The 16,638-nt window shown below is 37.0% G+C and overlaps 3 protein-coding genes across 4 annotated transcripts in view; all 3 read right to left on the bottom strand.

Moving 5' to 3' along the window:
- LOC107659711 (transmembrane protein 71-like) overlaps positions 1 to 5,490 on the bottom strand; it is an 8,448-nt gene extending 2,958 nt beyond the window's left edge. The window contains exons 1-8 of the mRNA XM_016448737.1: positions 5,410 to 5,490; positions 3,080 to 3,130; positions 2,939 to 2,987; positions 2,591 to 2,800; positions 1,184 to 1,374; positions 911 to 1,096; positions 743 to 809; positions 358 to 416 (exon numbers count right to left, since the gene is read on the bottom strand). Of these exons, the coding sequence (XP_016304223.1) occupies positions 358 to 416; positions 743 to 809; positions 911 to 1,096; positions 1,184 to 1,374; positions 2,591 to 2,800; positions 2,939 to 2,987; positions 3,080 to 3,110 (793 nt within the window). The 5' untranslated portion in view covers positions 3,111 to 3,130; positions 5,410 to 5,490. The remainder of the gene's footprint in view (positions 1 to 357; positions 417 to 742; positions 810 to 910; positions 1,097 to 1,183; positions 1,375 to 2,590; positions 2,801 to 2,938; positions 2,988 to 3,079; positions 3,131 to 5,409) is intronic.
- Positions 5,491 to 6,262: 772 nt separating this feature from the next.
- On the bottom strand, positions 6,263 to 10,522 carry ift57 (intraflagellar transport 57 homolog (Chlamydomonas)). Of its 2 annotated transcripts, XM_016448602.1 has the most exons (12): positions 10,242 to 10,522; positions 10,021 to 10,159; positions 9,468 to 9,642; positions 9,265 to 9,383; positions 9,005 to 9,095; positions 8,017 to 8,088; positions 7,621 to 7,740; positions 7,457 to 7,528; positions 7,223 to 7,354; positions 7,062 to 7,124; positions 6,800 to 6,866; positions 6,263 to 6,700 (listed from the first exon to the last, which is right to left on the bottom strand). In XM_016448602.1, exons 2-12 carry the CDS (start codon positions 10,155 to 10,157, stop codon positions 6,522 to 6,524), a joined length of 1,227 nt encoding a protein of 408 aa, XP_016304088.1. In that variant the 5' UTR covers positions 10,158 to 10,159; positions 10,242 to 10,522; the 3' UTR covers positions 6,263 to 6,521. The 2 variants fall into 2 exon arrangements, with proteins under 2 accessions (XP_016304088.1, XP_016304081.1); XM_016448595.1 differs by having other exon boundaries at positions 10,021 to 10,522.
- A 981-nt stretch (positions 10,523 to 11,503) lies between these two features.
- On the bottom strand, positions 11,504 to 15,214 carry cavin4a (caveolae associated protein 4a). Its single transcript, XM_016448661.1, has 2 exons — positions 14,695 to 15,214; positions 11,504 to 12,364 (listed from the first exon to the last, which is right to left on the bottom strand). Exons 1-2 carry the CDS (start codon positions 15,073 to 15,075, stop codon positions 11,756 to 11,758), a joined length of 990 nt encoding a protein of 329 aa, XP_016304147.1. The 5' UTR covers positions 15,076 to 15,214; the 3' UTR covers positions 11,504 to 11,755.
- Positions 15,215 to 16,638: the final 1,424 nt, after the last annotated feature.

The raw sequence follows: 16,638 nt of genomic DNA, 5'->3' as shown, positions 1-16,638 counted from the left end.
ACAAACATAAATATATATATATATATATATATATATATATATATATATATATATGTGTGTGTGTGTGTGTGTTTGTCCAATATATTAATATATGTTACTTATTTTATTGTGCACAATTCATTGGAGCAATTTATTTAACACAATAAATAAATCTTTGTAACTTTTAAAATATAATAACTTTTCAGTCTCTTTCCCCTAACACCTGGTTCATTCTGGTGTGTAACTCACTTTTAACAATCAAATGTGGATGAATAGAATTTACAAAAAGTCCCATGCTACATGTTTTTTTTTACATTCAAGAATATGTCAGATTATGCAAGTATAATAGTGACTATTTTACTTAATTTGTTTACTCACATATAGATGAAAGCAGAACCATGAACGCCACTGCTGCAGAAACACCTCCCAGCAGCCACCTGTGAGGATTATGATGCCATTAATTATGAGAAGAAAAGCACAACAAATGAGCCAAACAGACAGAAATCTCACTGGCTGTGTCAGAAATCACATACTCTCTAAGTATGTACTTCTTTTGAATAAGTAATTACTTTGTGAGAAAAAAAAAGCAGAATTATGATAAAAAGTCATAATTGTGAGATAAAAAGTTAACTTTTTTTATTCTTTTATTGCGTGGCAGAAACGGGCTTCCATAGTTTTTTTTTTTACTACTATATTGTAGGGAAGTATGCAATTTCAGATACAGTCTTTCTCTCACACATGCACACACACACTTTTTTATTACCCGGAGGAGATGGCAATGCAGAGGCACAAAGTTAGGATGAGGAGAAGGACTTTCATGAGCACAGTTTCTGAAACAAACATAATTAAAATAGTATCCAGCTGTTTCTATTTTTCCATATTCATCAAAAACTCATAGTAGGCAAGGAGCTCTTTCATTCGCCTTTCTCACCTGATGTCTTGCTGGATGAGCTATAGCTATTGAGGTGACACATGGATGGGGGAGGAACATCCAGGAGGCCGCTTACTGATTGTCTGAATTGTTCATGGGCGGCGCATGACTCACATGGAGGCTCCTCCTCTTCTAGCTGAGTCTGAGGAGGCACTTTATCATGGGAGGAAACAGGATCTGTGGGAACTATAAAGAAACAAACATCTTCACAAAAACTGAACAAGCAAATATTTTAAGCTATCTGTTCTAGTCCAAAGCTAGAAGACTTCTAACCATAGGTGAAGCTGATGGGTGTGTTTGTCTCATAGCTGTTGTCCAGCTCCTCCAATGTTGATGACTGGAGGGGAGCGATGGGGTCAGATCTTCTAAATACACTTCCTTCCAGCCAGGATTGGCATGACTGGCTTACATCATTAAGAAGACTTGCCAGTGATCTTCTTGCCCGGCGCTTTCGTCTGAATATGCTAATAAGCATACACACATAAAAAGGGTTTATTACTATGTCAGATTTAAAGTTGCTTTTAAACCGAGAGACACAGGCATTGATATTCATGACATATTCTTTTTTGCACCATTATATATCTCTTTTCGAAGGAATTAGTTATAACAAGCATTTTATATAGGCAAAATTTGCATTGAGCTATAATTTGGAAAAACATTGCAAAATTGCAACTCTGGGCATTTAGGGTTGCAAAATCTCACCACTATTTTTTGATACAGTACGTGAAAGTTGACTTCAAAACACAACTGTATTTGAAAAATAATATATTTCAACCAGTAAAAATGCAGTCCTGAAAAGTTTAAACCATTTAAATACTATAAGAAATATTCATATCAAAGCCTATTTTTAATATATTATAGTAATTATAGGGGAAGTCGTGGCCTAATGGTTAGAGAGTCGGACTCATAACCCAAAGGTTGTGGGTTCGAGTCTCGTACCGGCAGGGATTGTAGGTGGGGGGGGGAATGTACTCAATACCATGACTGAGGTGCCCTTGAGCAAGGCACCGAACCCCCAACTGCTCCCCGGGCGCCGCAGCATAAATGGCTGCCCACTGCTCCGGGTGTGTGTTCACTGCTGTGTGTGTGCACTTTGGATGGGTAAAGAGCACTAATTCCGAGTATGGGTCACCATACTTGGCCACATGTCACATCACTAATTATAATACCACTTAATTTAAAAATAATATATGTTGTTATATCACAATGACAAAACATCAGAAAACATCTGAAAAAAAAGTAAAAACAATCATTTTCGTACCATTCACTGAATAGACTCCACTGTGTTAGAACAACAGAAAAAAGTTTTGCTAGGCTTAGAAAATGGTTTTAAATTTATGTATGTTCAAAATTTCAGAGCATGTAAGACTCTTTTTTATCACAAGGCATACAGAAATAAAATGCAAAATATATATATTAGATGTAAAATACTTAGATAAACTTAAAATAGATGCATTTGTTTTAAAAGTTCTAAAAATGTATTTAATTAAAATTTTTAAATGTAAACATTCTTTAGCAAGCTAAGGCAGTTAGTATGCCTACAATGTACTGTGAATATAGTACAGTCACAACATAGAATGTGGCTACAGGTGCTACTGTATAGTGTATAGCACAGCTGGAATGAAATATTCATGCACACACACACACAACAACAACAACAAACACTGTAATAAATCTCACCGGACAAGATTCTCTTTGTATGAGACGCTGGTGTGCGAGGGAGTCAGGGTGACGTTACCCTCGTCATCTGTGGTAAAACTGTCCTCTGTCAGAACATAATAACCATTGACTAGTAGGCGAGGACTTCGGCGGCACACACACACAGAGCCTGTCAGCGGATTGGTGGAGAAACACTCGAAGGAGGAGTCAGAGATGTGGGAAACGTCAAGACTGAAAGAGAGAAACAGCATTAATGTACACACACATTTTTTTTACGAATGCACAGACAAGCACTACACATATACTTAAAGAAAATTACAGGAAAAGCTTATAAATACATGTTGCTGCTGTTTGTCTACATTCCTGTACCTGTGACAAATATATTCTGCCTCCTGCCTCCTGGTCTTAACCGGAGAACCTATAACAAACATCAGGTCAGGTCAGCCTTATCAAAGAATGTGTGCACAAGAGGAAAAATGGGAGTAACACATGATATGAAGGCATACATACTTGTAACCGCTCCTTTAAAGAAGAAAGACATGGCTCACGTTGCTGTTAAACCTATAATAATAAACACAAAATAACATTCTGCTCAAAAAATTGGTAGTACATAATTTAGCATGTGTATAGCTCATGGGAATCCATTTTTTAACTATTATTTCTATTATTTCGTTTCTTTCTTCACATTGTTTTTCTTGAATAATTCCTTGCAGCAAATTAAGGTCGTGCAACATGAAAAACACACTAAAACAAAGATAAAATAAAAGCAAAATAAATAGAAATGATTGTATACTGATATCGGTATAAACCAGTAATGATGAATGTACATAATCTACAAATGTGAATTGCTCATGTTCAAGGTCAGTAACATAAGATCATTTGCATTCTGGAAGCAAGGCCAAATTAACAATATTCACAGATCCATGACTTTTCAACTATAGAGCTAAAGAACCATTAATGAAAAACAATGCAAAAGACAGAACTACACAATTGTACTTTAAACCCTTAAATTTCAGTAAAATCTCTGTTGAAGTCTTACAAATATGTACATTTGTACATTTTTCTAAATAAAAATATTTTTTTAAATCCCAAAGATATAAAAAAACTGCTTAAGAATTAAATATATATGAAAAATAAAGCAAAATTTAAAATGATCCTACACTTGGAAGTGGAATTATAGGCATTCTTTTGTGCAATGGATTTCTAAAGAAATTAGGTCAAATGAGAGGAAAGAAAACAAAGTATTTTTTCCCCAGTTAATATTTATATAAAATAGAGCAAATGTTCACAAACAAATGTATTTCATGAAATAAAATGTATAATTTAATGAAAAATGGGGAGGGGTGTCTGGCAGAATGTAAAGAGAGTAGGATGGGGAGTGGGATCAGGAAGCCATGATGATCCAAATGGGGATGATGCTGGCAAAGTAGGCGGAGACCACAAACTGTACTTCCTGTTAACCACTTCCTGGCTAGAAATAAACTGATTGGCTGAACAGAGTGTTGTGCATGTAGGTGCTGCTATCAGAGAAGCAGAGGAGACTAACGGAAAAAAATGAGGGAGTACAATAACACATGCTTGCTCGCTCTCTCTCTCTCTCTCTCTCTCCCTACACACACACACACACACACACAAAATCAGCTCATTTGTTTTTCTAAAAAATCTGTTCCCAGAGTGATCACATGACACACTTCTGCAACTTATGCTTGTGTTTGAACAGAAAGTCCCCAAAACGCTCACTCATTTCCTGCAGTCTCTGTGAGCAAGACACACAAAATGACTTTAACATTAAGAAAACATTTTTAGCATAACTAAAGTGTGCAAATACATAAAATAAGAGCATAAGCATATGCAGAGCATAAGTGAAATGAGTAGCTCCAATATCACAGCTCATTACAGAAATGTATGCCAACCACAAAACCACACACATGCATAGCAACACACAGAGCTCAAAATGTAAATAAAAATGTATTTCTATTGGCAATTATTATTTAATAATGTATCTATTTCTATTACTTTAATTCTTGTGTACTCACTTATATAATGAGAATTGTGAATTAACCAATATATGGCTGAAGAGAAAAAAAATGTACATTTCACAGCATATTGTACAAATCTGCAAAAGCTGTGTTAATGTTAATTCTATTATTACTGATTGATGATGCAATGTCTGTTTCTAAGTTCCTTTAGTGGTTTTATGTTTTCTAAGATTTATCTGTTTTTTTTTCAGTTCTTAATAATATCTTAATATACTTTAGTCTACTCTACTAGTTTTTATTAATAAACAAAATAGTCTACCTTACAGTCTATGGTGTACCTTTCATAAATAATTTGACTTATTTATAATAACAACAATAATAATAAGTCATAAAAATTTGGGGATTTTAAAGGGGATATTCTCTACTCAGAATAAAAATAATAGATTATTTTAAAGGGGATATTCTCTACTCAGAATAAATATTTTTGCGATATTTACACGAAGTCTGGCGTCCTCATTGTTTTCATGCTCTGAAGTCTGTTAGTTTAATTCTGCGTTCAGACGCGACGCTCCTCGAGTCTTTGTTGCGCGACCTGAAGCTGATACGAGATGCACGAGAAACATTCACTCACATATCCAGCTGTGAGTTTATACTGTATATGATAATCGTACAATGTAATAAATATAAAATCTCACACTTAATAAAGGTAATATTGGCTATAAAGTGATTATGCCGAAGCGTAATGCGATACTGACATCCGGTTTCCTCTCGCCACATTCTTTAGCGCTGTATCTGCTCTGCATCTACTGCGCAAAACATATGAAACTACAAAGATTCAGAAACAAGAGAAAAACAACTTACCTAAACCGGGGAGAATGCGGATAGCGGTGCGGTGCGGATCAAGTCTGTCCGCTTATCTACAAAACACTGACACACATCAAGAAGCACTTATCTGAAGAATAAAATAGTGCACCAGTAATGCAAATATATTTGATCAAATTATTACATAATTTCACATACTTGTGAATGCATATATTCGTAGTAATGCATTAGAATTTATGATGAAGTATTTATATTTGTAAGTCATTCTGCACGAGAGAGTCTAACATCGTTTAAAGGAATAGTTCGCCCAAAAATGAAAATTCTGTCATCATTTATTCACCCTCATGTCCTTCTAAACCTGTATGGGTATTATTTTGAGCACAAAAGATGTTTGGAAGGACATGTGTAACCAAACAGTCGACTGTAGCAATTGACTTGTTATATTTTTTTCCATTCTATGGAAGTCAATGGCTACCATCAACTGTATGGCTACCCACATTCTTCAAAATATCTTCTTTTGAGTTCAACAGGCAACAGATAAAAGACCTGTAACAGTGGTTCCAATTTTATTCCAGCCTTTAGTGCCTGTCAGTAAAAGACAAGTTGTAAATTTGTAGATGGTTCATGGGATTATTATTAATTATTTGTAATCACAAATTAGGAATAGTCATTTGGATAATTGGTATTATACCATTTACAGTTGCTGCAAATTAGTACTCTTTTTACTTGAGAATTCCTACAAATATTACAATTTAATAGAGAATTTCAACAAAAAGTTAATTGTTCTTAGGCAGAAAACAGACACAACAAATGTTTCCTCAGGATGTGGACTGATAACTTGAGTATGTGCAGACCAGAATAACCTCTAGTGTTTCTCTGCAGTGTGTGAGGATGAAATCATGGAACAGTTACATGTGTGTGTAATGCTTAGCTCAGGGTCCTCTGTAACCAACACCCTTCTCTCTTTCTCTGGAGACAGTTACACAAGTTAAAGCTTTTACAAACTTTGAGAGCAAAGGTTCTAGTAGTGAGAATATTTACTTTATTGTTCGATACTAGATATTTTGTTATTTACACTTAAAAACATATTTAAACACAAAATATTTACATGAAATATAACCAACACATACAACATCACCAGAGTGTGGGACTCAGTAGGTTTGTGTGTTGGGTTCTAAGAGGTGTGTCGCATGCATGTCTCTGGTCATGTTGTTTTTCTCTCTGAGTTTGGCTTGCAGTAGCGTGTGCTCCACCACTCCCATCCGAACATCCATCTGCTCAATCTCCTGCTTCAGCTTGGTCAGACTCTGACGGATCTTCACCACTGGAGCTGTGACACAAAACACATTAACAAGCAGAAACTACAGCTCACATAAACAAACTACATCAACAGTAGCTTGAAAGAGCGTTTGTTGTGTGTGCGGTTTACCTCCATCAGACATGCTGCTGCCTTTCTCTTCCATTTCCTGTTTGACTTTTTCTAGCTCTTCGCTGATCTGGAGTAAAAATAAATACGCTTTATGAATGTTATTTGAATATTGTGTGGATATGTGGCTGTATACAGCATTATGAGACACATTCATTTCTGAAGAACTACTGATTCTGTTATTTGCTACTGTGTGGAAACCAAAAGATGATTAAATCATTGTAATATTAATACTGTGTGACTGTATCATTGTTTTCAGACTCACTTCAGCCAGAATCCTGGTTCTCTCTGTGACGCCTCCACTGGCTTGCTGATAAAGCTCCTTTACCTGAGGGGGGGGGACACATGCAACATTTGACATCCTATCTTTTGATTGGTTTAAGGTTAGTGATAATGTTTTAGGTTTTGATTGGTCGAGATGTTCACCTTGTTGAGCTGTGCTTGTGCCTGGCGGTATTCCGAAATAAGATGCTCAAGCTGAGTGTTGAGATATTTCTCACGACTGCTCACTTTCTCCAGTGTTTTACTGATGTCCTCCCTCAATTTAAACAGACACCCCTGAAAACATCCACACATATACATAGATTCAGTATTTCACATTATTATGTAAATTCAATATTTAAAAAAAAAACATCTATGATGGATTGATGGATGGATGACCTTGGCGTCTTGCAAGGATGTGTTGATGCCTTCTTGATGTTGATGCATTTGATCAAGATGAATCCTCCAATCCTGAAACATGTTAATCAGTATTTCAGTCAATCAGAGCCTCTCCATCACCATAGAGGTGGCATACTATGATTAAAGGTTGAAGTATCTGAGACCTTGTTGTCCGTTCGAATGGTGACTTTAAGTTGTGGAAGAACTCGCTCCACTTCCAGATTCCACTCAGCGGCATCAACATCTGACTCCAGAACCACCGCAGGCCTCGATCCACTGAGTTCCTGAACACACACCTCTACCAGTTGTCTTTTACTGTACATATTCTGTAAAATATTGTATACTAGTTCTTTGTTTAAGATATTAGTAAACGTCCCTCCTAACTTAGTATAAAAGAATGTGGGCTCTTCATGATTTGTAGCACACACACACTAATATCACCTTACATATGAAACAACTAAACCATCTCCGGAGAAAGAAAGAAAGTATAATTATTCCTTTCAGGTTTATATTTTATTATTACATAAAATGCACCTACTGGTATTTCAAATAAAACTCACACTCTGATTGGTTCTGGTCTTCAACGCGTCTAAATCAAGGCCATCCTCTTCCTCGTACTCCTCATCCTCCTGCTAAAGATACACATTTTTAATGAGTGTGTGTGTGTGTGCGTGTGTGTGTGACTCACTGTCACTCACTTTACATGAGTTTGTGTGTGTGATTCAAAGTCATATCTTCATTCACTTTACTGTGTGAATAAGGGCTGGGTGATATAATGAAACATTTATATTACGAGATTCTCTATTTTAGTTCATAACAAAATATATCACAATATACACATTTTTACAAAGTGCCTTCCATGTCATTTTTGTATTTTTCCATTTGATGTAGACCAATAATCAAAGTAAGGTATGACACATTTGTTTTTTAATTTAAGTCACATACATTGTAACAAAATACCTTAAAACAATATTAAATCTTAAAATAATAATATAAAAATGTATTTATCTGCTTGCAATTGTTTTTTACACAGACAAACTGTATTTTTTTTAATTACCCATAATGGTTTACATTTTTTATTATTACCACTATTACTACTACTATTAATATTATTATATTTTTATTTAAACAGTAGTATATACGGCACATAATGTGCAAATCTGTACATAAGTCTTCTGCTACCTCCATCGAGATGTCAATGATTTTAAGATTCATTTTAATTCTATACTTATTTTTCATTTCTATTCTCTCGTTTTATATATGCATATGCATATAACTACTCAGAACTCCTGGAAATCATAACAAATTCCTTTTGTGTTTCTGCACACCTGGCAAAGAAGTTTAGTCTGATTGTGATTCTGATTTCAATTTTTGCTTGAAGCAGATCTAATCAATATTTATAAATACACTGTTAATCCAAATATAACTTAATAAACTCTGAGCTAAATTACTCAACAATGTTTACAACACTGAAAAACTGCTAATATAAAAGCTTGACAGATAAAAGCTTAAAATAGAAGGCGAAGCTTAGAATAGAGTTTGACTCACTGTCATTTCTTCCTCAACTTTACTGAGTGTGAGCTCAGCATCATCTTCCTGCACACACTCGTCTTCCACCTCCACAGATGGGTACATCGGCCTGATAGAGAGAGAATACCAGCTGTGTTAGTGTGTGTATAGCGGGTACAGAATGTTTGTGTACAGAATTCTCTTGAAGATTTATATGAGACATAAAGCAGCACAGAACATCATACGATCAGCTCATGGTGTGTGTGTGTGTGTGTGTGTGTGTGTGAGTGTGTGGTTACCTGTTCCAGGTGAATCCTTTACTCTTTAGTGCCTTTTCTACCAGCTGATCTAGAACATAACAGACATGCTCTCCAGACCCAGACTTCAGCTTAGATGGAGGGAAATCAACCTGGCCTCCCTACGAAAAACAGATATACAGTGATAATCAAAAAACCCAAATACTTCTACGCACACTTGTGAGGGTGCCATCATCACGTCTCACCAGGGCACGCAGCTCAGACAGGATGTTAGAGACGGTGGCGTTGGGGTCATCATACTCCTGCGGTGTGTCAAATGGCCGCCCACACAGAGAAATCAACCAGGCAGAAATTACACTGAACATATAGAACTGCTCTCCAGGATTTGACAACACATGAGGGCTAGAGACAAAATAATGCCTGAAAAACAAAGCAAAAATGCTTATTTTGACTCAACAGTGATTGATCCTTATGATTTTTACTAATAAGTAACCCTAGCAATGTTTGTATTAGTTTGAAGGTTACTATCACATTCTGTTTTTATGCTACATGAAAAAAATAAGGAAAATACTTGAGGTGTTTTTGGTCGAAAATTATTTTTTATATTTTATTTAAGGGCTATTGACTTTGTACATTAATGTCAATATAATTAGAAGATGCAACCCGTTTTGGACTTTATTACAAGTTAACTGTTAAAAAACATGAACTATAAACTTAACTGTAATATTTTTGTGTCAGAAAAACAGCATGATCTTAACTTATAATTCACATTAGAAGTAGCAATTCTACATCTCTCACCTGGAAAGGGGTTTGATGTTGTGTTTATCCAGAACATGCTGTTCATAATCCAGAACCTTGAGTTTATCCAGCAGATCCTCCATCAGCACAAACATCTGATAGACCGAACCGGGTCCGCGCTCTTCGTCCTCCGCCATCCCTGTCTCAATTCACTTTCAACAAGCTTTATTGGAAAAGGCAACGCGGGTTTAAACTTTAATAAACATCACAGATATGCATACAGGTACATATACACACGCTTCTCCTTCTCTCGGTGTATTTTATATCAGTTGTTTCTGATACGCAAGCTGCAAAAGCGGACTCGGGATGTTGTAGTTACTGTCGCCAGGAATGACGTCACACACTGGACACGATAGGAAACAAAATAATAGTAATGAACCAAGAGGGTTAATAATAAACAATGAGCAATAACGAATAATACAAAATATGTAATTGGTAAAGAAAATGGCACTGGAGAGCCGAAACTCTCTAACAATTAATATGAATGTTTAGCTGAACCAGAGCCGTAGAGACAGACTACTCTTTCTATGGCGTTTTGTGCCGCGGGTTTTATGAGAATGTCAGTGCTGCCACACACTGGAGCGGAGAAGAAACGGCGCCAGGGCGGACATGTCTGTGTGTAATTAATATAATATAATATAATATAATATAATATAATATAATATGTGTATTGACAATTATAATTATTGAAAATTATATTATTTATTGTCATTTTTACAATATATTATATTGTATTGTGATGGCAGAGCGGAATTTACAGTAATTAACCCAGTCTTCAAAATTCATAGGAACAGCATTTATTATTTGTTAGCTTTTGTGAAAAGTTGTTTGTGAAGACCGAAATAAAATTATTGATTGATTGATTGAAAATTATTGATTGATTGATTGATTGATTGAAATACATTTTTTTTTGTAATAATGTAAACATCTTAACTGTCACTTTTAAATAATTTAATGCATTCTTTCTTTAAAAAAAATTCTCACCCCAACCTTTTGAACAGTACTGTATATTTTATATACTATAATTTATTTACACACACACACACACACACACACACACACACACACACATATATATATATATATATATTTTTTTTTTTACATCAGAAGAACTATGTGAGCGAAAAGCTGAATTGAAAAATGAGCATGCATTATAGTGTTTGGTTGTCTTTCGATAAACTGTGTGCCAGTGTGTTCCTCGTGTTAGGTTGCTATGTGCTGGGCAGAGCCGCTCAGCTGTTGAGATTAATTCCAAGAGATCTGTTTTTGGCTGATGAGTCAATCTTTCTTTCACTCTACCAGTCTCTGTCTCTGTGATGCTGGCGTGTGTATGAACACAAATGTTTGGCAATCCAAATGTTTTCTGATCTTCACTGACTGTAACTGAGGTTCAGTCCCCAGCTTAACTACCATTGTTTTGGACAAAGTCATCCGCTCCTTACTCCAAGACACAAATGCAGAGTAAAAGGACACATTAGACAGCATATGTTTTCACATTTTAATATTTCACATGTGGCTTACGGTAACAGAAATTATACAAACACATCTAGTGCTTGCACTCTTTTTTATTAATTTAGCTACCCAAAATACACATACTCATACACTCTCACATTTTGGAGCACCCTTTTTTTAAAATGAAAAATTACCTCTTCCACTTACTAAATAATTACTTTCTCTGCATTCTATATGTTTTTTCCTTCAATTTCTCCACAGTTTCTGTGGTGAACTGCTGTTTTCAGTCCTCTTGGATACGAGTCGCTCCCTCCTCTGATACTGGACCTTCCCTCTTGTTCTCGGTAGCCACTTCTGTGTAGGTCACATCTGGGCTAGACTTCCTGCCTTTGGGAGGAGTCACAGCAGGCTCCGCCTCCGCACCCTCCTGGCCCTCAGCGACCGTGCGTTCCTTCTTCAGCTTGATTTTGAATGATTCTTTATTGGGTGCTTTCTTAGCGATGTTCTCCTTCAGCCTCTCGCTGCTCTGACGGATCTTCTCTCGCTGCTCAGTGGGCACAATCTTCTCACCCAAGGTGTTGAATTTGGTTCCAAGCGTTTGGCCCGTCTTACTCAGGCTCTCCTTGGTCTTGCTGAGGTTTTCCCGTGTCTTCTCACGGGTCTTGGTCATGTTCTCTTTGGAGAAAGCAGCTTTGATGTTCTCAATGCTTTTTAACCCGCTCTGTTTCAGACGAGCGCCCCGGGATGACTCCGTCTCCTCTACCACCATGTACTCTTCATCAGATGATAGGTCAGCAGGGATTTCATACTCATCTGGCTCCACCTCCAAGTTAGCAAGCCCCTCCCCCTTAGGAGTCTTGGTGACAGCAACAGAGGGAACTTCAGTTTCACCCTGCAGTTGAAGACAGAAAAGAGAGAACATTATTCAGTAGGAAAACACACTCCAAATTAATCTACTCCCAGAAGGTCATGGAGAACAACTCTGTGCTATTTGTGTGTATATAAAATTGTATGTAGTAACATTTGTAAGGAAATTGCAGTTAGCAACTTTGCTGGAGGCCTGGAGTTTTGATGCTTTCTTGCAACTTACCTAGATTCAAGAAGCACTGAGCTGATTACCACACATCAATTTCCTTATCATCATATTTAGACTGAATTATTGAAATTAAAATTTCTATATAATTAAAAAAAAAAATTGAAACATAAATACGCTCCTACATTTCCAGTGCTGTGTTATGGTGTAAATCTTGGTCCATTTACAAAATACAACTCCCATAGTTAATTGTCTTCATTTACTAGAAGATATTTTTGAAGAATATTTTAACTGTTGCCCATACAGTGAAAGTCAGTGGTGTAACAAACAACACTGGACCACATTGACTTTCATTGTATGGACAAAATTAGGCAATCTTCAGTTTAAAATACCGTCTTTTGTGCTCCACAGAAGAAAGAAAGTCATGCAGATTTAGAATGACATGAGGGTGAGTAAATAATGACAGAATTTTCATTTTTGTTTGAATTATCCCTTTAAGTTTACCTATATATTTTCAGCTGTTATTTTTTGGAAGGTTCACCATGATGCATATAAGATGATATGTACAATGTTACATTGCATGACATTTTTTTAAAAAACTGGTTAAAATCAACAGTTACAATTTAAAAGTCTCATAGGTTTTTATCGGTCCATCTGGAGGTTTGTGGAGTCCGATTTTTGAAGGTTATTCAGTTATCAATCACAATTTCTCTCTCTCACTCTCTGTCTCTCTTTTAAGAATTATGTCTACAATAATCTGTACTTTTACATTTGGGTGCACAAAAATTCTAATCACAAGGCCTACATACATTTTCCACTAATTTTACGTTTTATTATTTTGAGTTAAATTTTGAGTGCTGATCTATACCTGTGGTATTATCAATTACACATTTACAGTATGTTTACATAATGTTAAAACAAATCATATTGTGGCTGGTCACTTTATAAGTTGGTCAGAGAGTTTCTTCCTGTTTAAGTGGGCATTTCTTAGCCTTAACAAGCAACGGAGACTAGGTTTTATGTCAGTCTGAATCTGGTTACATGAGTTGACCCTTCCCTTGAGGGCATTTTTGTAGTCTGTAAGAATGGATGTCTATGTATGTGTATGTATAAACTCCCTATTCAGGGAATAGCCTTAAAGAGTCTCTTCAGCTGTGTGTGCAGCTCTATATTAGGAAACCTCAGAATAACCATACACAAACACACACGCTTATACTGTCACACACACTGTCTAAAAGCCTAATTTAGACTAATTTATTGTCACACATATTCTCTAATTATTCATTCTGTATATTGATGTGTTGCATTACAGAGTGAGGAGTCAAACAGACAAATTTGCCTCTGTGCATCTGTGCATTGCTACCTAGAAGAATTGAAATGAATCATCAGTTAAATCATATTTTCAGGATCATGTTTTTTAGGGGCACCAAATGTAAATTGGTAAAAAAACTGAACAATAATTTAATAGACAAAACTACAATGGACAACTACTAATCTGGGGTGCGTTTCCCAAAAGCATTGTTAGCTAACTACGTTAGTTCCATTGAACTCTATTGTTAACAACGGAAGTTGCGATCATAGTTGCTTTTGGGAAACAATTAAACAGTTGTTTTACTCAATGTCTGTGGTTAAAGAGATAGTCTACTAAAAAATAAAAATTCTGTTATATTTACTCACCCTCATGTCACTCCAAACCTGATATTTTTTGGAACACAAAAGAAGATATTTTGAAGAATGTTGGTAACCAAAGAGTTTCGGGTCCCATTGATTTCAATAGCCATTCAGACTTCAATTTTTGTTCATACTATGTAAGTCAATGGAACCTGAAACACTTTAGTTACCAACATTCTACAAAATATCTTCTTTTGTGTTCCACGTAGGAAAAAAACAACATGAAGGTGAGTAAATGATGACAGAATTATACCTTTAAGGCCCAGTGTCACTCACTGTTTCCCTCTTTCTGGAAGTCTCTTGAATGGACATATCAAAAATATCTTTATATCACTCATCTGACACACTAACAGAAATAGTTAGCCAATCAGCTCTACAAGGGAAATTCTCAAGTGCGCCCCCTATTGCACTGTGTGAGATTACAGTGCCAACTTGCTGTTAAATGCCACAAAGATAGAGCCACACCCTCAGTCACCCGGCCATAACACACATGCTGTGGTTGTTAGGAATGTGTTTACCTGATAGATGACAACCCTGAACTTGTTGCGAGTGAGCAGCTCATCTTGTGTAGTTTCCACCTTCTTCACACGTACATTCTGTTTCTCCACACGTGAACGTACTTCTTTAACGTGCGCGCTCACGCGGCGGGCTTTCTGGAGCAGTTTGTCAACGGTTGTGGCCGTGGCGCCATGGTCGCGAGCTAGTTTGAGAAGCTCGGATTGGACGGCGCTCACCGAGCTTTCGAGCTGCTGCTGACGCTCCTCCATGCGCTGCTGGCTGGCCTGGACACCATCGATAATCGTAGACACGCGTTCCAGCAGAGAGAGTATCGACAAGGCCGAGACAGGCTGCCCGGATTCATCCTCAACCCCCAGCATTACATCTCCTCTCTTTTCCATCTCCGATGCTCCCTTTCACACGTCCCTGAAAATAAAGCTACCGGGCCAGAGATGGGTAAAGGGCCAGACGGAATCAAATACACAGTACAGAGAGAAACTGACACTCCAAGAGAGAGACCCCAGTGGAATCTGACAAACTCCACCCCTGTTCACACACACAGATAGAAATGCATGGATATAAATACAACTGTAAGAGGATACTAAGACATTTTTGGAAGCTGTATCACAGAAGCACTGGAAAGCCCCATTAATTCAAACATTGCTGTATTGTGTGCATGTGTCAGGGAGTCTTGTGGATATGCATAATACGTGTCGATCTCTCAGCTTTGAAATAGCTAAAATGACAGTGACATTGATCTTGAGCGCAAATGTGTGTGTTTGTGTGGTGAGGTGCACTCACTTTTATAAATCTACCCCCCTGTGGCATACCGTCAACTCAACTGAAGCCAACAGCTGTGGAACGCACACACACACACACCCTGCGTTCCATTCGGAAGGGCTCATCCCTATGCCCTAATCCCTTCAAAGGGTTTACCCTTCGGAGTGAGAGCTTCGAAGGGTTGAAGGGTGTAGGGCAGAGGTCCCCAACCACCGGGTCACGACCCACTACCGGGCCGTGGAAGAATTGCTACCGGGTCGCAAGAATGTTCTGGGAAAAATGTGTATAGATAGGCTATGACACACTCTGTTATGCTAATGATTGTTCTAATTATTCTGTATTTTCTTTGTATGCGATTGATATGGAGTAGCAATTTGACAATTTCATGTTAAATAAATAAATGAAAGATTGCTCTGATCTGTCACATATTAGGAGTTAAAGTTAAACGGATCGCAGTTGATCCGTAATACGTATGGATGAGACCCTACCGTTCGGCACGCACGTGATTAGCAGATTAATTTGCCAATATACACGTAGGCCTACAAGCAATTTTAAACCACAAGAAGAAGAAACGAAAGCACACAATCAAAGTGCGCCCAATCATAGAGACGTGTTTCAGACAGCGCGGAAATACCGAGTTGCGTATACATAGGCCTACACATATAAAATTAGCCTGTCAAAAACCCTTCACGGCATTGTCATTCTCTGTGCTTTAAATATTTTTTTTCTTGCTTATCCGAAAAAATAGTCCGATCTGCGACTCAAAAAAAACAAAAACACAATAGGCCTATAATGCGTTGAACCACTATATAATGCTTATGATACTGTAATAGCCTAATATTGAAGTGGCCAGTTTTGAGCACTTTGGTTTGGAACGACCCTTCAATATGGCGGCCATGATTGTTTTCACTCCGAAGTGACCTTCGAAGGGCGATATATCCCGTTTGGAACGCACTGACAGTGTAAACTGACCTTGGAGGTGTTCCGCATTGGTGTTTTGACCTCTGACCTCACATTCAGGCAAGCTGACATTTGAAAACTGCATCTCCCAGCATGCACTTTGAGCCACTGAAATACACTAGTAACACCCAGATAAAGAAAAACACAAAACAATTAAGTTTTCCTTTAAACCCAATTTATAAATGTTTGCTGAGTTTACAGATTTGACATGCAAAATTATACAG

The sequence above is a fragment of the Sinocyclocheilus anshuiensis genome, unplaced genomic scaffold (genome assembly GCF_001515605.1).
Source record: "Sinocyclocheilus anshuiensis isolate Anshui unplaced genomic scaffold, SAMN03320099.WGS_v1.1 scaffold850, whole genome shotgun sequence".
Lineage (NCBI taxonomy): Eukaryota > Metazoa > Chordata > Actinopteri > Cypriniformes > Cyprinidae > Sinocyclocheilus > Sinocyclocheilus anshuiensis.
Note: the sequence above shows the minus strand (reverse complement) of the source record. Positions and strands in the feature narration are given on the sequence as shown.